The sequence below is a fragment of the Xenopus laevis genome, chromosome 1S, assembly GCF_017654675.1.
Source record: "Xenopus laevis strain J_2021 chromosome 1S, Xenopus_laevis_v10.1, whole genome shotgun sequence".
In the NCBI taxonomy this organism is placed as follows: Eukaryota; Metazoa; Chordata; class Amphibia; order Anura; family Pipidae; genus Xenopus; species Xenopus laevis.
The window spans coordinates 144,597,080-144,622,197 of NC_054372.1; the positions used below are offsets into that span (position 1 = coordinate 144,597,080).

Consider the following 25,118-nt stretch of genomic DNA (forward strand, 5'->3'; position numbering starts at 1 on the left):
CCCCTGACAGCAATCGTACGATACTTATGTCTGACAACACTAGTGACAGTCTCCCACTGAAAATCGTACGATCGGCAATACACGCAGAGATATTATCGGCAGGCGACAGAAATTTTCTAACCTGTCTGATCGACCAAACGACCGATCTCCGACGGACGAAAAATGTCAGGACTCTCCACACATGGTCCGAAAATCGTACGAATCCACGATTCGTACGATCGGATCTTTGCGTCTATGGCCAGCATTAAGAATGACTTGGATGATTTCTTGGACAGACATAATATCATAGGCCATTGTGATACTAAACTCTATAGTTAGTATAGATATGGCTGTATATAGTTTATGTGAATGTACAAAGGGGTCAGTGTATGTATGGATGCTGGGTTTCATTTGGAGGGGTTGAACTTGATGGACTTTGGTCTTTTTTCAACCCAATCTAACTATGAACCTATTACAGTTTTTAGATATAAGCGAACACTTCAAATTCTGATGACATTATGCATTTTAATCCCATTGGTACTGTGAGTTCTTATTTAAAACAAATGTAGTTAAGCAGAGTACTTGTCATACCAAAATAAATTGCAATCCTCGAGCCAACCGGTTTGATTGTAACAAAGCTAAAATGGTATCTGAATTTAATATGTACTGGTAATTATATGAGCGTGTGAATTATGAAGGTGTAGAGGACACATTATTAAGTTTTCTGATTGCATCGGTTTCTCCCAGAGTCCCCATTAAAAGTATAACAGGAGCTGCATTTATTTACAGGGAGTAGCAGAGCAATTAGTTGCTTTACAATCGTGAGAAATTACAAAAAATGTTACAGAGTTCTTATGTTTATAATGCATCCAACAGCAGCCTGCATTTCTATCCATAAAAATCATCAGATCACTTGCTATTACATTTGGACAGGGATGAACTGCCAAACTATGGCATACTTAAAATCCCATATCAGGACAAATAACTGTAGGTATGGGATGCAGAAGACTATGGTTTAATAGAAACAGGGACTCTCGGGGGACCACATTTTGAAAGTTCACAAAACACGGCAGGGGGTAAAAGGTTTTAGAAACTAAGTCAAACATTTTCAATGGTTTTTGTTAATGGAATTGTAACTAAAAGCAGTCTCTAATTCTATTTCTGGGCATCTGTTTCTAGCTATTGAAACAACATTGCAGAAACCAGTACCTGGCTGGAGAAGAGGAGACTATTGCAACATTGTTTTATGAATACAGTCGAGCAGTGCAGAAAGGGACAGAAATTAGATTTTAATAGTGCTTTCGTTTACAAATACCTTTACACTTAAAATAATATTTAAACCCAATAGGGGTTGTATTGCCAATGGATAACATGATTTTCTACTATGTTCGACCATACAGTATATACTCCTTGTAAATCAGATGTAATGTTTACTTATGCTGACCACACAGACAGACACACACACATACAATTTCAGTAAACATATAGTAAATTATTATAAAACAGGCAGAGGAAAATGTCCTACGACTAAAAGCATTTGAGATGGATTTTTTGTAAACACAGCAACAAAACATGTTAAACTGATTCCCATGTTGTATAACATACATGCATATTCAGTGAGTGTCCCCTTAGTCAGGGAATATCTTGGATATGTGTATCCATGGGACCAGGAATGTCCCTCTGTTTCATTAATTGCCTATCTTACAGAAGCACAGGAACAATTGTCTGAAGAAAATTAATTGTTGCTGAATGTTTAAGAGGATTTCTCAGTAAAGTCTAGTACTTAAGTAATGAACAGTTGAAATATCAGTGATAGCAGCTTGCCGGAATTATAAACCCATGTCTAATAAATGGAAATAAATATCACAGAAACCTGATAAAAATAAATCTAATAAACACACTCAATTAGTGAACAAAAGATCTCACGAAACCAAATTAATAATCATTAATGCCTAACGAATGACCAGTTCAGTGATCAGTCAACTTTTTGGCTCCCTTTGGTGGCCCTATCTCATAGCATAAGTCATAGATATAGGAACAGTTCCAAGAATAACTGGGACAGCTAATAGGTATTCACCACAAATCTCAACCTATCAGACATTCAAAAGTTCAGGTGCATCAGAACAAGTAGATTTCTTTCACAAATCTCATGCTATGTGACCTTCAAGTCCCCCCCCTTCCATGGCTTCACCCCACCTCCCATAAGAGAGGCCAGTCCCTTCAGGTTGGGATGCACTGATCTAGCACAATATTAAATTCTAAAGCTTGTTCCAACTATAAGCTTCAGTCTACCTACAGACAGGTTGACTCTCTCAACTATTTAAGTGCCCAGTACATTCAAAAAAGAAAAAGAACTAAAGGTGTAATTACTGGGATGGGTGTTAAAAATATTAGGCACCCCCAGTGATTACAACTGCTTACCTGAAACCCTAGGCTTTTTTAAAAAAATTTTTTTAAATCACCCTCCTCCCCGAAGTACAGTATCACTCTTAGCCACTGTAGCTGAAATTAAAGTAGCACTGTCACTCATGAGGTTTGGACCAAACTGATCTGGTCAATGGGAAAGATCACAAAAGAATAACCCTACAGGGCAAATAAAGTGCACTTGTCAACTAAGTGCCACACCGGTGGCACATTACCTTTGTGTTACTAATGATCAGATTGTAGCTCTATAATGAATTCATAGAATTAAGAGGTTTGGCAGTAGAGCAAGGTTTTATACAGCAGACTGCAGACATGAAAAAAATTTAATAAGCTCCCACAGGACGTTGAGCTGATGTCAACATTATATATTTTTATTTTTATAACTCATTTATTCTAACAACTTTAGCCTCTCAGCTGAACATGAACGTCTTCACCCTGCAGTCAAATACTTAATTTCTAGTCTGCAAGGTTACTACAAATATTTATAGTTCTATTACTGTAAATTATGCCAGTGTCACGGTCAGTGGCGTAACTAGACACCTAGGGGCCCTGCTGCAGAAATTTGCAACTGGGCCCCCCCCCCACTGCATGCGTGTCATAGGCAGGTAGCATCCTAATACCTAATGTCATAAGACTAAAATTAAAAATGCAATTATATAAACTGGTACACTTTGTTAGGGTAAAGTCCTGTACAAGTATTGGATCTGTTATCCAGAATGCTCGGGACCTGGGGCTTTCCAGATAACCAATCTTTCTGTAATTTGGATCTTCATGACTTAAGTCTACTAGAAAATCAAGTAAACATGAAATAAAGCCAATAGGCTGATTTTGCTTCCAATAAGGATTAATTATATCTTAGTTGGGATCAAGTACAAGCTACTGTTTTATTATTATACAGAAAAAGGAAATCATCATTTTTAAAAATTTGAATTACTTGGACAAAATGTAGTCTATGAGAGAGGGCCTTTCCATAGTTTGTAGCTTTCTGGATAACGGATCCCATACCTATACAACTAAAATTTAATTTTTATAACTCTGTAAAAATGTACATATGCAAATAAGGGTTCGGATTTGGTTCGGCCAGGCACAAGGATTTGGCTGAATCCTGCTGAAAAAAAGCAGAATCTTGGCTGATTCCCAATTCCTGGTTATGGTACATCTTGCACTGCTTGTTTCATAGTCAAATAACACTAGAATTCACAAAAAGTGTAGAATAAACACAGGGTCATGTATGAACAGTGGCAAATTTGCTCCTGGGCAGTAACCCATAGCAACCAATCTGTGGTCAGCATTTTTTTAGCCAGATGCAGGTTTAACAATAAAAGCAAGTTTGCTTGGTTGTCATGGGTTACTGCCCAAGTGCAAATGTATCCACTGTTTATAAATGAGCCAGTTTTTCCTTGATGCATATTGTCCCAGAATACAGTGTAAATGTAGTGCCAATAATAATGCATAATCAATTATATGTAAAAGTGTAAAAAAAAGAATACATTTACAAACAGCACAATAATATTAACGGAAGAAACATTATGTATAGCTTATGTTAAACAGTAATGAAAGCCTGGCTGGAGATGTAGTGTAATTTGTATACTTAGGCTTTTTTAGGCAGTTGCGCACATTCATGCAGTCATACTAGGGCATGCATACAGTGAAAATATACAGCAGGTCTGGACTGGGTGTCAAAATAGGCCCTGGCATTTCAAATAAATAGAGGACCAAACAGCCCCACAGGGGCCCAATAACTAGTGAGTGTCTATGGCATCCTACAGTAGCCCCTCTGCCATTTGCCAGAACCCACAGATTGCCAGTCCAGACCTGATATACACACTATGTCTAATATAATCCTGAACACTACTTCCTGCTTTTCAGCTCTCTAACTCTGAGTTAGTCAGTGACTTCAAGGGAGGCCACATGGGACATAACTGTTCAATGAGTTTGCAATTGATCCTTAGCCTGCAGGTCAGACTCAAAAGCAAACAGTTATGACCCATGTGCCCCTCTCAAGTCACTGATTGGTTACTGCCTGGAGTGTACTATATATATTTATACAGTGTTCATCCCCCCCTTTTCTTAAGGCGTAAGGCTGCTTATCTTAATCAATGTGATCTTCAGTTTTAGGGAGTAATTTTTTTATGGAATGATCATAATGTATTTTTCATATAAGTATAGACTAAAACTATAGTGCACAGATGCTGCGTTACCTGGGCTTTATAAATAGAAAATGGAAACAACAATCAGCATCACAGCCTCATACTATTATGGGTTAGACATTGCCAATGTGCTTTTCATTTTTTATCATTTAAAGTGACATTAAACCAGGGTTTGGCAAGAAAAAATGATTGCTTAAGGTTACCCAAACATTGTACATTGATCATACAAATGATTGGAAATTGTCTAGGTACAAAGTCAAGAAATATACTTCAAGATAATCTCTACCAAGGATTCACTTAAAAGATATAAGTATCCTGCAATCTAAAATGCACAACTTTGCATTAATCTAGACTACAAAAAATGTTACAAATCCCATTTCTATTCACATTTCTAAAGAGGATAGAGGTTTATTAAATTGGCAAATGATTTCAAGGACACCGGAAAGTTTATTGGCTCCTGATAAAACTGTCCATAAAGTATGTGAATATGATATGGATGTAGCCTGTAAGCACCAGTAGGGCAGGAACAAAAGAAGTGCCACAGAATATGGGCACAACATAAAGTATAATAACACTACTGTCCAGCCATTGTATCCTTCTTTTGTCACCGAATATATCAATTTCTTCAAATAAATCCTTTATATTTTATACATATTTATTATACTGCCTTGGTTTTTTCCAATATATGTTTGAAACTACAATCAAGCATTTTTTAAGTACGGTATCACGTCTGTAATATATGGTGCTATATCATAACATATCGTAATCATACCATAACTCCCAATTTAGATAGGACAGTTACAACAAAAATGTTGGAATTGGGAATTGAATGGGGCTTTTCAGTCCCTGGGTGTGCAGTCGATTGAGGACATGACATAACTGTCAAGTTTTTTGATATTCAAGTGAATGGAGGTATACCATAGAAGCCACATTAGACTGTTTTATGGTCATTGTTAGTTTCCATTACTTAAACAACATATAAAATAATACCAAATGTTCAAGATAGGTATTTCAGTTTCGAGTCTCTACTGACAGACATGATGGCAGGTGTAGAACATGTAAACATGTGTTCTTTTTTGCTGTGTTGCCAGTTCCAGTTCTTCAATCAATAACTTTCTAAATGAAAATGGCCCTTGATTAGAACTTTCTCCATATATCCAGCCTTTTCTGTCTGTGATAGGATGTGAACATAAAACATGAATTCTTTCTCTCGTACACAGCAGCAAATATCTAATCACAGAAGCAGAAACAAGAGAAGCGATAAATACAAAACCGTTTTTTCTGTTGATATAAGAGCTAAGTACTGAAAAAGTAACTTGACAATCAATATGCAGCGGCTTATTTGACTCATCAGCATTCTAGAGAATCAGTTACATAATTCATAGAGGATGACACTTAATGCTTTATGTATTGCTCAGTCAGTCTATGTTGTGCTCTCACAATTAGCCTTTGATGAGAGGTAACTATGGTAATTGTTTAGAACACTTTCGCTTACAAATTATTGACATATTCAAGTGTGCATGAGCATTAAACTCACTAGATCATGCAGAACATTTGCAGCAGCTGTAAAATAGACATAGAAAAGAAAAAAAAATATCTAGTTGGTTATGCAGGATCAATGACAACTGTGAAAATTGGTCACAAATACATTACCATAAAAGCATGTAAAAGATTTCTATCTACGCAGACTCTGTGCATGCCTATGAAAAAACTAAAACCATCAAAACTATTATGGTATGCAACATGCTTAGGACATATTAGTGCATTGCTTTGTTATAAAACAATGGAACATTAAGCCTGGCTAACATCAAAGTCTTTCTGATTTTGGGTGAGAATCAGTTGAGTGTCATGTGTCATGATTAGCATTACTGCAGTTGATTATAACAGGAAACAGATTTATACATAATGGGAAGATCAGGGGGCTTGTGACACAAATATAGAACTATTATAGTGGTCAGTTCTATCTGGCTCAAAATAGATCATTTATTAATGCTGCTCCTGCAGACTTCTGCAATGAAATCTGTTTTTCAAAAGAGTAAACAGATTTTAATATTTTTTATATTTCATTTTGAAATCTGACATGGGGCAAGACATATTGGCAGTTTCCCAGGTGCCCCCAGTCATGTGACTTGTACTCTGATAAACTTCAGTCACTCTTTACTGCTGCACTGCAAGTTGGAGTGATATCACCCACTCCCTTCTCTGCCCCCCAACCACCAGCAACAGACAAATTGTAAGGTAACCAGATAACAGCTCCCTGGTACATATAAGAACAGCACACAATCAATGTCCCACTGAGACTCTTCCGTTACACTGAGTAGGAGAAACAATAGCCTGCCAGAAAGCAGTTCAATCCTGAAGTGCTGGCTCTTTCTTAAAGCACATGACTAGGCAGAATGACCTGAGATGTAATATTACAACTAAAAAAAATACACTTGTTGAGTTAATAATGACATTTTACATGGCAGAGTGAATTATTTTCAGTGTAAACAGTGTAATTTAGAAATAAAAACTACACCATAAAAATCCTGATAGAATCCCTTTAAACACACCTACTAACTAACCTATTTTTCATGGTAAGAGTTTGTCTTCTGGCAGGTAATCCAATGGTCTAGCTCAGGGATCCCCAACCTTTACCACCCGTGAGCAACATTCAGAAGTAAAAGGAGTTGGGGAGCAACACTAGCATGAAAAATGTTCCTGGAGTACCAAATAAGGGCTGCGATTGGCCATTTAGTAGCCCCTATGTGGATTGTCAACCTACATTGAGGCTCTGTTTGGCAGTGCACCTGGTTTTAATGCAATAAAACTCACCTCCAAGCCTGGAATTCAAAAATAAGCACCTGCTTTGAAGCCCCTGGGAGCAACATCCAAGGGGTTGGAGAGCAACATGTTGCTCGCGAGCTACTGGTTGGGGATCACTGGACTCTAGCTAGTAAAATACCAGCCAAGGCCATGGCCAGTTTTACAGATTTACAGACAATATATTTGTGCCTGATTGGATCCAATCTTTACATTACTGCTTTACCCCTTTTACATCATCACTTCATCTAGTTCTAATGTTTTAAAAGGAATTGTAGGGAGGTAAACCTACGCAGAAGCAAATGTTATAGTAAACTCTATAAGGTATTAAAAACATACAAGGCAAAAAAAGCAATGTAGCAGAAGTCCGCTCTTCTCCAAGCAAGAAGAGCTGACCTCTGCTACATTGCTTCAAGACCTAGAACTAAAAGTGCAGAGACAAATGCTGCTTTCGATCCCAATCACAATCAAAAACAAATTGATTTTCTTTACATTTATTTTAAGACAATGAATGTGGAGGCTGCCTGTTAGGGACCCCAAATCATTATAATATCTTGTCTGAAAAACATTCCAGCTTGGAGTAGTTTTCTAGTGACTGCCATGCCACAATCTTCTTTCCTGTCATGGGATCTTTACTCTGGTCATTGTTTGTGCACAGATGCAGTCAAAAGGTATGATTTTTCTATGGTCCAGTTTTACTCTATTGGCATGTAGACCAGCCCCAAGGGATCCCTGGGAACATAATGAATATGGTGGGCATGGTGCTTATTAGAATACTAGTCTGGGCCAGAGCGTTTTTAGGAAGAGGAGCGCTCTCTATGAATCAATTATAATCAGTGGGGATGCCTGATAAACAGGCATCCCCTCATTTATAGATATCAGCCAGTTTGGAAATTGGGCAGGATCAAGGGCAGCTGAACCAATAACGGTTATGTATTGTTGGTAAATGCATGGCAACCTTTGTATCTTAACCATGCAGTCCAAGTATTTGCTTACCTCTTATCTCCCTAGCCTAGCAAACAATTATTAGAGATTGTATAAGGACCATTTATCAGGCCTATATCAGTGATATAAACAAACTTCACATCATTAAAATGAGAATGATCCACTCTGGGATTTTTTAATTTAATTAACACCAAGGCTTAGTCCACACCAGGCAATTCGGGGAGATTTAGCGCCCTGGCGACTAATCGCCTCTTCTTTGAGGCGACTAATCTCCCCGAACCGATTCCTCTTCTCCTGCGCCGGCTGTAATGAGAGTCGCATGCGTTAGGCAACACGCGGCGCTTCGTTTTCCGAAGTTGCCTCACAAGGAAACTTCGAGCAACTTTCGAAAACAAAGCGCAGGTCAGTGACAAAATGTGACAAGGTGCACACAGCAGCAAAAACCCAAACATTCCCTACAATAGCAGGTAGTGTGAATCACAGCAGGCAAACACTTAAATGTGCTCTTTAAGTGTTTAACCTGCAGCAATCAGTAACTGCAAAGGAAAGGAATTTTAAGTAGTTATCATTGTGACAGAACGCAGGCAACAAAACTCAGTTTGTCACTGCCCTAAATGAAATCATTTTGTAAAAATGCCTGGAATGGACCATTATCCTCCTAATTACATGGTGTTACTTTACATCTCCTTACAGCTAGAACCACATCACTCGAAAGAGGCAGAATAAAATACATTCCCGTAAAGGAGAATTCAACCTCTCCTGAAAAAAACCCGTACCCCCCACCCCAGGTAGACCCTCTCCCTCCTCCCCCCAGGCTAACTACCCCCCAGGGAGATGCCCCATACTCCATATTTACCCTTCGCAGCAGATTCTTCCAGCGAAGTTCCACGCGTTCATCATCTGCGTCCTCTGTAAACTGACTGGGAGATCAGTTTTTCTGCGCACGTGCAGTTGGAGCAGTTTGCCGGTTTGCGCAACTGCGCATGCGTGGAATTACATGAAAATTGCCGAGCTTACCGAGGACGCAGAAGATGGATGCGTGGAACTTCGCCGGAAGAATCTGCGGCGAGGGGTAAGTATGGAGTATGGGGCATCTCCCTGGGGGGTAGTTAGCCTGGGGGGAGGAGGGAGGCGGGTCTACCTGGGGTGGGGGGGTAGGGATTTTTTTCAGGACAGGTTGATTTCTCCTTTAAGCAGCCAGGAAAAGTGACCAACCCTTTCTGAAACATAATATAAATCAATTTATGTAAATAAATAAATATTTTATATAGCTTTAACATGCAACTAAAATATAAAAAAACAAGCACAGGGTCCACCCCCTTGCATGAAAACCAAGCAACTTTTCAAAGCTAATTTACTTTTCAACATCTTATGTATCTGGTCCTTTCACATTTTCTTCTTGTTTTCCAGTTCTTTTATATTCCCTATTCTACTCTTAAGTTGGCCAAGATGCAAAGATCCGATCGTACCAATCCTCGATTCGTACGATTTTCAGACCGTGTGTGGAGAGTCCCGACATTTTTCGTCCCACTGAGATTTGGACTGGGTGCAGACACACGGAGCAAATTCAATTATCCACAGGCTGAATCTATGTATAATCATACCAGTGATTGCATTGATTCTAATGAAAATCACTGACATTTGGATCCTGAAAGAACTGGGAAGTGCCTCTTTTGATTTCAAAATGATTTGCTTTTGAACACAATATTTTTTTAAACATTAGCACCCTGTTTACTTAAAGGAGAAGGCAAGGTTAAAACTAAGTAAGCCTTATCAGAAAGGTCCATCTAAATATACCAGTAAACCCCCAAAGTAATGTTGCTCTGAGTCCCTTGTCAAAAGAAACACTGCATTTCTTTCCTTCTATTGTGTACACATGGGCTTCTGTATCAGACTTCCTGCCTTCAGCTTAAACCTCATTGCCCTGGGCAAGAACATGCTCAGTTTGCTCCTCTCCCCCCACCCCTCCCTTCTCTACTGTAATCTGAGCCCAGAGCAGGGAGAGACTCAGGCAGGAAGTGATGTCACACCACATTAATACTGCAGCTCCTATTCTAAACAAACAGAAAGTTTCTAGAGCTTTTTACTCAGGTATGGTAAAACATTCTACAGAATAAATATAGCATTCTAGCTTGCACTATTGCAGCTAATCTATTGGCAATAAAATGCCTCCGTAGCTTTCCTTCTCCTTTAAGTAAACTATGTAAATTTAAAACTATGTAAAATATGTATTGTTTGCTTAAAGGAAAACTATACCCCGAACAATGTACGTCTCTATAAAAAGATATTGCATAAAACAGATCATGTGTAAAACCCTGATTTATGTAAATAAACTATTTTCATAATAATATACTTTTTTTAGTAGTATGTGCCATTGGGTAATCATAAATAGAAAATTGCCATTTTAAAAATAAGGGCCGCCCCTTGGGATCCTAGGATTCATGGTGCACACAAACAAACCCTACATGTTAGGTCACTTGAGCCAATTAACAGACAGAGTTATCTCTTTTGCTTCCATACTTCTTCCTTTTACAGTAGGGTTGTAGTATTTCTGGTAAGGTGATCTCTGAGGCAGCACAGATACCATCAATAAATGGTGGTTCAAGGCAAGAGATGTAAAAGGGCAATATTTACTTAAATATATATATACCAGTTTGGTAAGATTCTTTCATATGCCACATTAATTTGATATAAATGATCTGTTGCTTAGGTTTTCATTTTGGGAGTATAGTTTTTCTTTAATCTATAACTGGACAGTTTACTGTCCATTTAAACAAATAGTTCATCTGTGTGTTAAGAATTGCATAACATGCTAAAAAGTAGCACATTTATTGTTTTGGTTTATTTTGCTCTAAAAGGCAAATTTTTTACTGTTCATTTCACTTTCCTTTCTTTTTCAGGCCCTATCATATTCATTTTCATAATCTCATTCAAGCCACTGCTTAGCTGCTACCGTGAATTGGACCCAAGAAACAAGCTGCTGAAATTCTAAACAGTACAGGTACTGAACAAAAACCTTAATAATTAAAACATCATGAATATCAGAATATCATGGTTTATATCATATTAATAGTTAATTTAAAGGTAAACGACCATTTTTATTTACATGAAGCACAAACCATAAGTTTTTTGGGTAATTCACAAATCGACATGAACAATTTTAGTTGAATATAATAAGTAAAATGTACACACACACTGGCTCATCAGGTTTAAAAATGTCTTTTCAAATACAGGGTTATTTCCATGGTCTGAATGAAGTCTGCAATACAAATTGTATTAAAGTGCACAGATACAAATTCGCTCCTGCTCACTAACGTAACCGCTGTAAATTCTGTGTATTCACTCAGAACCATCAAGTTTCCGACTGCTATTGAGAGTTAATCTGGCCATAGACACAAAGATTTGATTTTTGGGCCGTGTGTGGAGTGTCCCGACATCTTTCGTGCCATGGCAATCGGTTGTTAAGACGATCAGACAGGTTAGAAAATTTCTGTCATCTACCGATAGTATCTCTGCACGTATTGCTGATCTGATGATGTCAGTGGGAGACTGTCAACAGCTTTTGTCGGACATAACTTTCGTATGATTGCTGTCAGAGGCAGAATATAGTCTGATCTGCTCTTTTACTACTTTATTTGATCTGAATGGTTAGTGGCACCGAACGATCATTAGTCTAATATGAAGGTAAATCTGCATGACTATGGCCAGCTTTTATAATGTGTTTTTCCACCACCATAATTACAAACCTATCAAAAATATTTCAGGAGTAAGTACTCTTCAAATGATTCACAAAATGAGCTGTGGAATAACCTGGACTTGGACAATGATGAACTGTTCAATTAAAAAGAAAATATACCCTGTTTAGAGCTATGGTACAGGGCAATTTTTAATAGTGTTTTAATGTTCTTCGTGAAAACTCATCTGAAACAGCCTTATGCCACATGTCAGCAATAGGAACTAAACCACAAATTAATGAGAAGTGGCTTCAGATGGAGTCATGGATTTTGAACACTCTTAGTAAAGGCCTTGGGCCAATACCAGATATAATTCAACATAGCACTTAAGTTTCAAAGTAACCTTTATTTCTGTGTACTATCTGAAAGCAGCTAAACTTCAAAAAACAGCCTTTGGAAGGTGAACAACCCCTTTAACAGCACATTCTTGTATTGTAAAAATGGTAGCACTATTTGTGGTTATTTCATCTTAAGCAATACAATTTTTTTTACAATAAAGTACAGCTAAACTTCCAAATGTAAATGCTGATAAGAAACACAGAAATACTGTGTTGGTAACACAGTAACCAGTATGCTTCGATGTGGAAATCTAAAAAATCTATAAATCATTGATCTAGACAATGTCTCTTGGAGGCACATTAATCAAAGGTCGAATTTCAAATTCATGTGATTTTTTTTTTTAACTGTAATAAATTTGAATATTGAATATTGGAAAATTGGATATATAAAAAACTTGAACTAATATGACCGGCCCGAAAACTCAAATCGAATTAGACTAAACTCAAATAGTTTTTTCAACAAATTTGGCAATCCTGCGAACGAATAAAAATCGTTCGATCGAACTATTAAATCGTTCGATTCTAACGGTTTTTAGCGATCGATCGAAGGATTTTTGTTCGACCAAAAAAAAACGTAGAAAAGTGCTGTGGAAGGTCCCCATAGGCTAACATTGCACTTTGGTAGCTTTAATTTGGCTTAGTATGAAGTCCGAAGTTTTTTTTAAAGAGACAGTACTTCGATTATCGAATGGTCGAATAGTCAAACGATTTTTGATATAGCCTTTTCTTTAACATATCTTTTTTTTTATTTCGTGAACAAAATGGTAACAGTACAATCTTGTCATTGCGTCATTTTTCACATTTGGTGCTTCATATGTAATAGACATTGAAAGACATTACAACAATATGAACTTGCAAAAGCATAAGGTAAGTATTACAACTTCACTTAAACAACAGGAAAAGGCAAAGAATATAAACCAAAACCAATAGTAAAATAATAAAAAAAAAAAAAAAAAAAAAAAAAAGGGGAAGAGTAAGGAAACCTGCATAGTTAAATAGAGCAGGGTAGGCAATAGCGCGACTACAAAGAGAATAAACGGGTGGCTCTCAAATTGCTAAGTTTTCCCTAACTGGGAAACCGGTGTGTTATGACAGGTTGTATTCTCAATGACTCTGAAAAAGTAGAATTACTCGTGGGAAGAAATTAAGTTAAGGAAACAAAAGCAAAAAACCAGAGGATTTCTTAAAGTTCTCCCAAGGTTGCCATATATCGTCAAAAACTTCTTTTTTGTTATCTGCAATGGCTGTTAATAAATGCATTTCCTGAATGTAGTTGAGTCTAGAAATGAATTGAGTTATTGAAAGCGTAGGGTTGATATAGCCTTTTCGATGGTCGAAGTACCCAAAAATTTACTTCGAAATTCAAACTTTTTTAAATTCGAACCCTCACTCGAGCTTAGTAAATTTGCCCGTAAAAGTGCAGCACAGAATTGCTAGTACCGGTTGCCACATACTTCAATGTCTGTCAGGATAACAAAGGTTTTTTTTTTGTACAATTGTGTAAATATTAGGTTTTTTTTAGAGACAGAGTGAGAATAGCAAAAAGAAGATTGGTCATAACCACAGTTTAAATGTACGTGACATTACAGTAAAGGGATATAATAAGCACCGTTATGGGTCTGTGAATGTCTCCATAAAACAGGTACAATTCCATGTTAAATACATGCTATCAGAAATGCCTGATTAAGCCAAGGAACCATTGTATTCTGTGGATGAGAATTAATTTTAATATGGGCAAAGGAAGACATACAGTTGCTCCCATATGTAATGATAATACAAACATAAAAGGAAAATAAAGTGACAGCACCTAAGCCTTTATATTTTACTAATCATTCCCAAGACAGCAATGCCAGAAAACAATAACTGCATATCTTCTCTTTAAGGTCAGGATACACAGCTTATACTGGCAGTTAATAAAGCTTTATAGAAACCTGGAAGAACAGTGCAGGTGGGTGAAATTTCATGCAGCAACTAAGAATCAAAACAAACCACCTTTGTATCAAGCATACAACACAAAATATTAGCCAACAGGTTACTGCTTGATTTTTTTTTTTATTACTACTAAGGGCAACAGAAATGTAAATAGCCAAATGCAGAGCTTGTGAGCATACGAGTGTCAATAAAAAAAAAGAATTTCATCTACTTGTGGAAACGGTGGCTATTTATTTAGAAAAAGCTGTTTATGTAAGAAATAAGTTGGTGGGTGCATTAAAGTATTCAACGATCGTTCAACTATGTATTACTCGCAGTTTAAAACCAATGCATTTTCAGCTAGATCAGCAGTTTTTGACTACTTTTAGTCAATGACAACACACTCAAGGAAAACCACGATGATCAAATTGCTCTTATCTAGCAAAACCAGTTTCTGATTTAGTGAAGGGAAAGGGCACACTGCCAGGAGACCACTCAAGATAACTTGGTAGCACCTTATGTACTGGTGTCATGAAGCTATGCCAATAAAATCAACACAAGTTATATTCAGTAACATTCCAAATCACAGAAAGCATTTAAAACATTATATTTCAAAGGTTAGGAAGCAGCATGTGGCAACAATGTATCAGGGACAATTATATTAACATATACAGTAAACTTTGCTCTATGACAGAAGGACTGGGAATTTCTTAAAGGGCCTGTCACATGCTTCCTGCTAGGTCAGCTAACAGACAAGTTCAAGAGTTGCATGATTTCAGCTCATGCAAGCCCTTATACCCTGACTGTATTTCATTATATATTATCAACATAACAATAGCAACATATATATAGGCTTTTCAGAAGTGTGGGGGGTGGTATGCTGGGGTGTAAACATTACAATTTAAAGCAAAAGGTAAAAAAAATCTCATCTGAGCAAAATATGTAACAACAAATCTGTACAATATTATTAGCAATGTTGAAAGGTAAATGCAACTTCAATCAATCAATGAATTCTAGTCATGACACTACATCTTACTACCACTAAAATTAGGGATGCACCGAATCCCCTATTTTGGATTCGGCCGAACCCCCGAATCTTTAGCGAAAGATTCGGTCAAATACCGAACCGAATCCTAATTTGCATATGCAAATTAGCTGTGGGAAGGGGAAAACCTTTTTCACTTCCTTGTTTTGTGACAAAAAGTACCGCGATTTCCCTCCCTACCACTAATTTGCATATGCAAATTAGTATTCTGATTCGATTCGGCCGAATCCTGGCCGAATCCCAAACCAAGTCCTGGATTCAGTGCATCCCTAAATAAAATGCTTCAGGATTTTTTTTAAGCACATTTCTATCATCTATGCATGGAGTGATTCAAAGGTCAAACTGGAGAGAACTCAAAATTCTGCTTTGACAGTGGGAAAGGGGAAGTTGCATTAAGTAAAATAAAATGCTTGAAATTCTTAAATATGCACCAAAGACAATCAGTATGCAGCAAATCCATTCTTAAAGTATAATATAACTCTTTCTTACCTCTAAGGCTTCCAGGGTATTGAAGCAGGCAATTGCAAAGCCATCAATTATATCCTCCTCCTGAGAGCTAGATTCTCTCCTCTTACGTCTGGGCGGTCTGGCATTTCTGGCTGAAGCAGTTGGATTTTTCCCATTCGTGCCATTCTGGTTAGAATTTTCCTTTCCCAGGCCCCTTTCTGCCTCAGAACCAGAGGATGGGCTCTGGTTTCGTGAATCTTTGACAGAAGGATCTCTCCTTCTAACCCTATCCCTTTGGGACCGGGAACGCCTGCTTGGTTGCTTAATTTTGATATCCATCTTCCTTTATTTATTTATCTGAATGATTATAAATCCACAGGTAAGATCCACGGTACAGCCCTGATTGCAGAAATCCAGTAGGTGTTACTACAAGTGTATATATTTATGATCCAAAGCGATGGGCACACTCTTCAAAGCTAATAGCCACTTAGTGACAGCACAAACCAGAAGATGATCAGTGAGCACTTGTATTGCAACTTTTAGATTCAATTACATTGCCACAATATTCTTTATTTTCATGGCTTAGACCCTGCCCAAGATCATTTAAAGGCTGCGCCAACAGCATCCTGGTAATAACAGGAGGGAGGGGGTGAGAATAGCCTCATGTTGTGGGATTGAGAAAAGTAAAGATACCCTTGGCAGGAAAAAGCCAGCAATCGTTGTTTCTCTGTGCCTTTTGTGTTTGATCAGTTGCCCCGCAGATGACAGGAAGAATCTGTGAGGCTGAAAAAGAGAGAAGCCCAGATGGTAATCCCAGACGCTCAGTGCCGATGCTGTAGCTCCTGTGTTGCCTTTGCCATTATTAGATCTCCTCTGTCCATTCTGGAACCGGATGGGGTGCAGGCTGAGGAACACGGCTCCCCCGATCCCCGACACTCCGCTCCTGAAAGCAGAAACAAACGGGGAAGGAAATATTAGATCAGCGATCAGAGCTCTTAAAGAGACAGGCGGAGGCGGGGGAAATCTCTTCTCAGTGAATTGTACAGTGCAGCAGGAAAAAAAAAAAGCCCAAAGCAGATAAGTGACGTACTTCCGCCAGCTTGTAATTACCAAAGGAAGTGAGCGACTTTATTAAAAGAGTTTACATTTAGCTCTGTGGTTGCCTCTCGTGCGCTAAACGAGGCTGAGCAGTTCTGCGGCTTTTCTCCTGCCGTGCGCTGCTCTCAACGCTAAACCGGGAGTGCCCTGGGGCTCAGCACTTGCATTAAAGCGACTTGCGCCGTTGCCTCGTAAACAGCAATACATTAGGCCTGCAATTATTAACCTGCGGCTTTCCGGATCTTTTTTGCGTGGAGGGGGGTTGTTTTCGTTTAGAAACAGCTAGAGATCACTGATCCGGGAAAGCTACATTTCACTTTATTCTATTTACATTGATATATATGTGATACACTGACAGGCAGAGGCCACACCCCTCGCGCAAACTATTTCTAATCACCTCCACATTGTCAGTCATTTCCTCTTGTCTAATAAGGATGACTTAGATTGGGGCCATGACTACAGGGAACTTTATTTCTCTATATTTATTATTATTAAAGGAGACAATTTGTGTAAAAATAAGAATGTACCAGTGCATTATACTCATTTAGATATAGAAGAACTGTGCTTAAAAAAGTAGTGTTTCAGGCTGATTTGTTTTCCACTTCCTGCTCCCTGAATTCCCTGGCTGTGCAGGGGTCAGGAGAGCAGGTGGCTCACTGCACTGTAGGACAAGAACCAATCAGCAACTAGCAGAACCTGATAGGGAACTAAAGCCTGTCTGTGCTTGTATGACTGCAGGGCTGTGATTGGCTGTCCCCTCCTAATGTGCTTCTGGCAGGGACCTTTAGGACACGCCCACACCTCATTTGAAACACAGAACTCCAATAAAGGGGCTATTTTTAAAGATATAAATTTTTAGCACCATGTAAAAGCAACACCATTTATTACTCATAATTGCCTACAAAATTAGGGTTTTTTCATTTAATCCTACATGTCTCCTTTAATGGTAGCTGATCAGAAAAAAAAGGATTGTGCTATTTCTGGGGTGTGTCTCATTCAAAACTTCTTGCAAACAATTGTCTGATGGTGGGCCATTAGCTACTGGCCAAACCAGGTCTGGGAGTCAAAATAGGCCCTGGCATTCGAATACAGAGAGGCCCACACAGCCCCCCACCAGCCCACTAAATAGTGACTGTCTATATGGCATATTACAGCAGCCCCTCTGGCATTTGCCAGAACCCACAGATTGCCAGAAATATTCTGACAATATTGACCTCCCAAGGCAAGTGGTAGCTCCTTGGGAGCATGGTCATGTCTCAGGTGATATCAAAACAAGCTCTAAAAGGCAGGTACCCAGTAAGGCTTAAAACACCTAAGCATGAGTTTTTTCTATATAAAAAGTTTAGTAACATGTATATGTTTCTCTCCTTGTTGATATTTGGATTTTTTGGGGTTTTTTTTCATTGATTATTTGCCCCAGGTCATTGATCAGACCACAGTGGGACTGCATTGGACTGTGGTATAATTATTGGCCAGAAAGATTTGGCTCATCCCTGAACAGATATTACTAGACAGCAGGTCCGAACTGGCAATCTGTGGGTTCTGGCAAATGCCAGAGGGGTAAGATGCCATAGATAATCACTGCTTATTGGGCTGGTTGGGGGCTTGATTCTCATTCCAGAACTGCTGGACAGACCTAATTTTGGTCCCACGCAAGGACCAAAAGTCTGCCAACTTAGTTGTGGCCAAGTCTGCAGACAATATTGTCTTTGTTTGATGTCTAATTCAAATCTGCGTGCACAGTGACAGAAAAGCAATTACTGTATGTTATACCTAACATGCACAATTTCCAAAATAAGTAATTTTCCAATAAGTAATTTTCTAGGCTGATCTCCTAGGATCCGTGACTGATAAGGTCATGGACAAAATGGATAAAGAGCGTACGAGGCGGCATGGGTACTTATTATTACTGTTTATGTTCCGTACAAGCTGTATTCATTAAACTCATGTTAAACATGGGTGGTATACTGGCCCTTTAAATAACAAAAAAAAGCATATACCCTTTTGGAAATAATTTTAGAACAACACTACTCTATTACATGTTTTCACAGCCAACTCAATTCTGTATTTCACAATATAAAATACAAACAAGGTTCTATTTTTGAATCCAATGACTGCCCGCAAAAGCGAAATGATCAGAGGCTGTAAAATGAGATGCATGATACGGGATGCAAGCCTCTAGCATAGAAAAGCAGTGAGGTTACAACTGATGCCAAGGGAACCGTTAGCGATGCAATTTGTACAAGTTTACAGTGCATTATACATCTACAAGTTATGAAAGCCACTCTCTTCTGACCTAAAATCTTTTCAAAGCGCATTTATTTTTGCAGCAAGAAAAAAAGTTCCAGTCCTGAGCAACAAGTCTAAAATGATCTAATCACTTCACTAAAACAAAGCACAGTTATGGCTCAAAAAGACGATAAAGGCCTCACAAGAACCCTATGATGCACTCATATTAAAATTTCTTGTCCCAAAATAAACCCAAGATACAAAAAAAGAAATGTCTTTATTTAATCCTCATAGAAAACATATTACATAATGGACTCAATAATGGGCCAGGTGTCACCACATAGCCAGACTATAATCACATACAGTGGTGCTTGAAGGTTTGTGAACCCTTTAAAAATTTTTATATGAATGTGACCTAAAACATCATTTGATTTTTCTAAAATTAGATGAAGAAAACCTAATTAAACAAAAATTATTAGATTTGTCATGTATTTATTGAAAAAAAAAATCCAATAACATCTGCATGTGGAAAAAGTAAGTGAATCCTTTGATTTCTTATTTTCCTGCATTTGACGTGTGTCAAAGCACAGGTTTGAGTGCGAAAAAAGCATTCGCTAATTGATTCCATTTTATTCTGCCAGGTTGTACTCATGAGTGTTCTGAGTTGCACTATACTCCGTTTGTTTGTTTAGATGCAGCATGCTCATTTTCTTGTGCATGACACATATGCAAACACCTTGCATTTAAACGTGATTTTTTTAACGCAGCTAAGTGTGTTTTTTTTCCACTCCAGATCCAACCCTCTATTCAATTGATAGCTGAACGTGTGTCCAATGCAAGAAAACGCAGCATGCTATGTCTAAACAAATGCAATAAAATGCAAATGTAGTAAAAAGCAACTCAGAACATTCATGAGTACAACCAGGCGAAATATAATGGAATCAATTAGCGAATGCCTTTATTTGCGCCCAGACATGCATTCTAACGCACATTACCCGCATAAAAACCTGTGTATATGAGCCCTCAGGATTAGCATATAATTAGAAGGTGAAATCAGAGTCTGTTTTTTTCAGTCAATGGGATCACAATCAGGTGTGAGTAGGAGACCATGTTTTCTTTAAAGAACAGGGATCCAGCAAAGCCTGATGTGCACATACAACACAATTGTGGATGTGTATCATGGCTTGACCAAAGGAGGTGCCAACACCCTGAAAGACCAAACCAACAGGAAGCGTTGGTCATCTACAGATTCACCATATGCTGGCTTACTTGATGCATTGACAGGTGACATTTTCATGCATGCCCAAACAAACTAATCAAAATCAATAGTACACATATATTGCCAGGGATAATTAGGTCAATATACAGTACATGCACCAAAACTGATCAAAATCATTCTATCAGTACCCACATGGCCAGCTAAAATTGAAGTTTGCACACAGTAAAGGCCCTTTACAAACAGGTGCTTTTTTGTGCATTTGAGCTAACCTAAACACACATTTTATTCTGCCTGACTGAATCCACTAGTATTGAGAGCTGTATATTAAACAGCTGTGTTCCATTATTTTTTTAAAAGGCAACACATCATTTTATGCATTTGATGCATGTTCCAAATAATGTTATTCAGTGCATGCTAAAAGCAAATTATGTTACATATAATGATACATGCAATACTTGGTTTTGATGTGTGCAACGTTTATTTTAACAGATGCACATTCAAATGTGTGTAGGGTCCTATAAGCAAATTTAGTATTCACAAACAGATGGTGCTGCAGATGGAAGACAGGTGAGTCTGCCCACAAAACATGCCTGTTAGTAAGGCCTGAGGGCTGGCCTAAGAATAATGTTCTACATCATAAGTGAACAGCTAACTTCTTGCTGTGGGGATATTATATGATCTGCCATATGGTTAAGGGCTCTATTAATATTACAAGTCCCAATAGCATACAATTATGTCTAAGGAGCTTCATGGGCAGTCTAGGAGCCATAAAATTCCTTTTGAGGGGTCACATCCAGCCCATGGGCCACCTGATCTGCGACATATTAAATGCTTGTTTAAAGAAGGGATTCTCCTTTACATAGAGTTTTTAAGGCACAAAACATAAGAAAAGAAACTTGCAAATTCAAAAAACTTTGTATATCAGTATTTTTTCAAATACTTTCTTTATTATGAAGCATATTTATTCCAATCATACTTCAGATTTACTCTTACCTATACAGAGGACAGAAATTTAAAGCTGCAGATAAATATGTTCAGAGCAAGCAGCTTCCTGCTGCTTAATTCCCAAAGGCTTTGTTTTGTGTGCTTGAAAAAGATGCTTGTGATCTGATATGGGAAAATATTGCATTCATCAAATATTCCCCTACAGGACTCCTAATAAGCCCAGGGAAATTAAACAATGCACATTTCAAACATTCATCTCAGGGTTGAGATGAATGCAATAAATCGGAAGGTGTAAAGGACTAATACAATCTGAAATTGAAATAAAGAGTTCATCTTCCCCTTATGAAATACTGCTACATGGTTTCTTTTGCGTAGCATCTCTTTGATTGTTAAGTCAGATGAGATGTATTAAATTCACAACCCACCCCCCACTTTTATCATGCGCCTTCAATTTCTTAGTCCAGATCCTTGATAGTGTCAGTGCTTCAGGTATATATACACACAAAATAGATTTATGTATAAGTAGGCACAAGTTGAGCTGATCCTTGTGCAATTCTTGTCCATTACAATGGAGGAACAAAGAGTTGTTACATTTATAGACAGTACTAAATCCAACTGCTGGGTGTTAAAGGAACAGTAACACCAAAAAATGAAAGTGTTTTAAAGTAATGAAAATATCATGTACTGTTGCTCTGCACTGGTAAAACTGATGTGTTTGCTTCAGAAACATAACTATAATTCATATAAACAAGCTGCTGTGTAGCAATGGTGGAAACTGAAAAAATGCTATATGGCACAGGTTAAATAGTGGATACCCGATAACACCATTATGTTCTACAGAGCTTATCTGCTGTGTAACCTGAGCTTTTTCTCCTTTGAATGGCTGCCCCTATGGCTACACAGCATCTCATTTATATAAACAATGGAAGTGTTTCTGAAGCGAATACAGCAGTTCTACCGGTGCAGGGCAATACTGCATTATATCTGTATTACTTTAAAACACGTATTTTTTGATGTTACTGTTCCTTTAAGGTGCTTCACACACAAAACACATGGGACTTTGCCCCACTCATAAAGGAGTTTGCATATACACATTATGGTTGTGGTGTGGGGTTCTGAGGAGGCTTACTGGTTACTTGTGGCAGTTTTCTGCTGTTGAGTAGGTCAGTGAAACCTCACATCTATTTGTGTATATAACTTTACTCAACCATCAAAACTTCCAAAGAAAAATGAGCATTGATAAAAGAAACTAAGCAGAATCTAGGGAAATCTGTAAGCCTAGTGGTATTAAAATAATTGCTAGTTGGACAACAGCATGCAAATACCCGACACAAATGCCTATTGATCTTCAACTGTAACTGCCTGTTGATATCTCATGGGGAGAGGCAATCGCACTCTGTCCAGTATTTGTAAACAATGTCGGATGATCACTACCTGCGGTTGTCCTCACTCTGCCTGCACTGACCTCAAGTAACTTATCATATAGACTCGAACTTCTGATCATATTTCAACTTGAGTATCTTCATCTGTGATTTTAAGCACAGAGTTCTGCTGGTGTCACAGGTTACTGTAGTTCAGCATCTGCTCAAGAATTATAGGTTTACGATCATTCTCTTTGGTGCTTACAGCACAGTCATATTGCTTCAAATGGAACATAGAACATTTCTTATTAAGGTTTATATTCATTTTATTTTTCTGTTACTGTTCAGAAAAACATACTGGCATAGAATTTAGATTCATTTATTAGAGGGAGCTATCATACTGTTTGCAACAACCAGTTACATTTACAATTCATTCTAATTTAATGTATACAGTATGATGCACCTTTAGCCTAAAAAAAGGCCTGTGCCTCAAAATGCCATGAGAAAACCTTATGGATGCAGCAGGTTTGTAGGCAAATTAGTATTATCTGAGATACTCACTGGATAATGCCCCAAGTGGCATTCTTGATGTAACACTTACTAGACACACGCAAGATAACCTTCTAAAACTAGACAGTATTCATATGCCTTATGCTACACACACAACAATGTTTAAGAAACAAAAATGAGAAGCCTTAAAATTCACTTAAGGAATTATGGGTGGAGACATGAACATTATTCCTTTGTCACTGTGGCCAGCTATGCACACAGAACTGCTGATTTAGCATAGAGGGAGTCAGATAATTCAGAGCTACTGTATAGATCCAAGCCTGTAGACAGCCTGTCTCCATTGTTGAAGAAAGATATTGGAATATGGCTTCTGAGAAGGCAGAACTTGTGAAGCCCTTACTAGACAGTCAGGCAACATTGACGTGCCAATGGTCCACATTAGTAAACATCACGGCTGCTCTATAATTCCTTGTAGTGCCATCATTCAGGGACATCAGCAGTAAGAGTAAGGACACATGGGTTGTTTGATGCTACACTCCAAAGAACTGTGGTGATCACAACAACCCTATGTTATAATTTCCTGACAAAGCCTAAAAAGTGACCATTCTCAAATACACAGTGCAAAATATAAAATGATGTGTCTTGTGTGTGTGTGTCTATAAATAGATTGCACACTACTAGAGAGCTATTCAAATTGACATTACTTTTTGTTCCAATATAGCTCCAAAACTTTAATAAAAGAAATGCTTGAAAGTAATTACAGTTCTAGTATAACTAGTGGCTGTTACCCATCACCAGAAAAAAAGGAAGACTTGGTCTGCTTTAATAAAATCTGGCCAGTTACAGATTCAATATATTTGTAACCATATTTAACATATATTTAGTCACCCACTATAAACGGCAATACATGAAAACATTTTTGATTGCAACGTTAAATACAAAATAATGGCAAAATTGTAGAAGTCAACATTGTTAGGTGCCTTTGAATCCATGTCCGAACACTTAGGGGGTTATTTACTAAAGTCATATTTTTTCTGGTCAGAGTTTTAAAGGGAAAAAAAAAACATTTTTGTGGGAAAGAAAAACTTGAGATTTATTAAACCCAGAGGCTGTTAAAAGTCCAAATAAAAAAGTACTCCATCTCAAACCTGCCAAGGTCATGTAGATGTCAATGGCAGATGTCCTGTTTACAATTTGAAGATATCATGATCTGCTCTTGGTTTCATACGAGAATCCAATTTCAGGCAATCAAATCCAAAAAAATTGTACGTTTTTTTTTTTTTTTCACAATTATCTAGCCTTTTCCCATACCAGATTTTTTCAAGTTAATTTATTGAAAAATAAGGTAAAAATATGGATTTTGGGCAAAGTGGTTTTAATAAAATAATGAGAAATATTTGGATTTTAGTAAATTTTCTCCCAAATGTGGTTGTGTAGTCCTTGAAGTAATAGTAGGGGTTGGCTATTGTTGAGATAGAGGAGTACTATCAAACAAAGTTGTCAATATTTCTATGTTGCTTCTTTAATCAATGTTAATATTTCTGTCAGAAACCAACTTAAAGGGATACTGTCATGGGGAAAAAATTTTTTTCAAAATGAATCAGTTAATAGTGCTGCTCCAGCAGAATTCTGCACTGAAATCCATTTCTCAAAAGAGCAAACAGATTTTTTTTATATTCAATTTTGAAATCTGACATGGAGCTAGACATTTTGTCAATTTCCCAGCTGCCCCAAGTCATGTGACTTGTGCTCTGATAAACTTCAATCACTCTTTACTGCTGTACTGCAAGTTGGAGTGATATCACCCCCTCCCTATTCCCCCCCAGCAGCCAAACAAAAGAACAATGGGAAGGTAACCAGATAACAGCTCCCTAACACAAGATAACAGCTGCCTGGTAGATCTAAGAACCAGGGCCGCTCCGGCCATGAGGCAAGGTGAGAATCTTGCCTCAGGCGGCACGGAGCGGCCAGTTACCAGGGG

The 25,118-nt window shown here is 37.9% G+C and overlaps 1 protein-coding gene across 9 annotated transcripts in view; it reads right to left on the bottom strand.

Moving 5' to 3' along the window:
- Window positions 1–25,118, bottom strand: part of LOC108707141 (autism susceptibility gene 2 protein) — a 279,082-nt gene that overhangs the window by 224,216 nt on the left and 29,748 nt on the right. For 2 of the 9 annotated variants that reach the window (XM_018244148.2, XM_018244146.2), the window contains exon 1: window positions 15,818–16,915. In XM_018244148.2, coding sequence (XP_018099637.1) covers window positions 15,818–16,114 — 297 coding nt within the window. In that variant the 5' untranslated portion in view covers window positions 16,115–16,915. Of the gene's footprint in view, window positions 1–15,817; window positions 16,920–25,118 lie in introns of those variants that run through there. The other 7 variants (XM_018244147.2, XM_018244153.2, XM_018244149.2 and 4 more) reach the window with 7 other exon arrangements.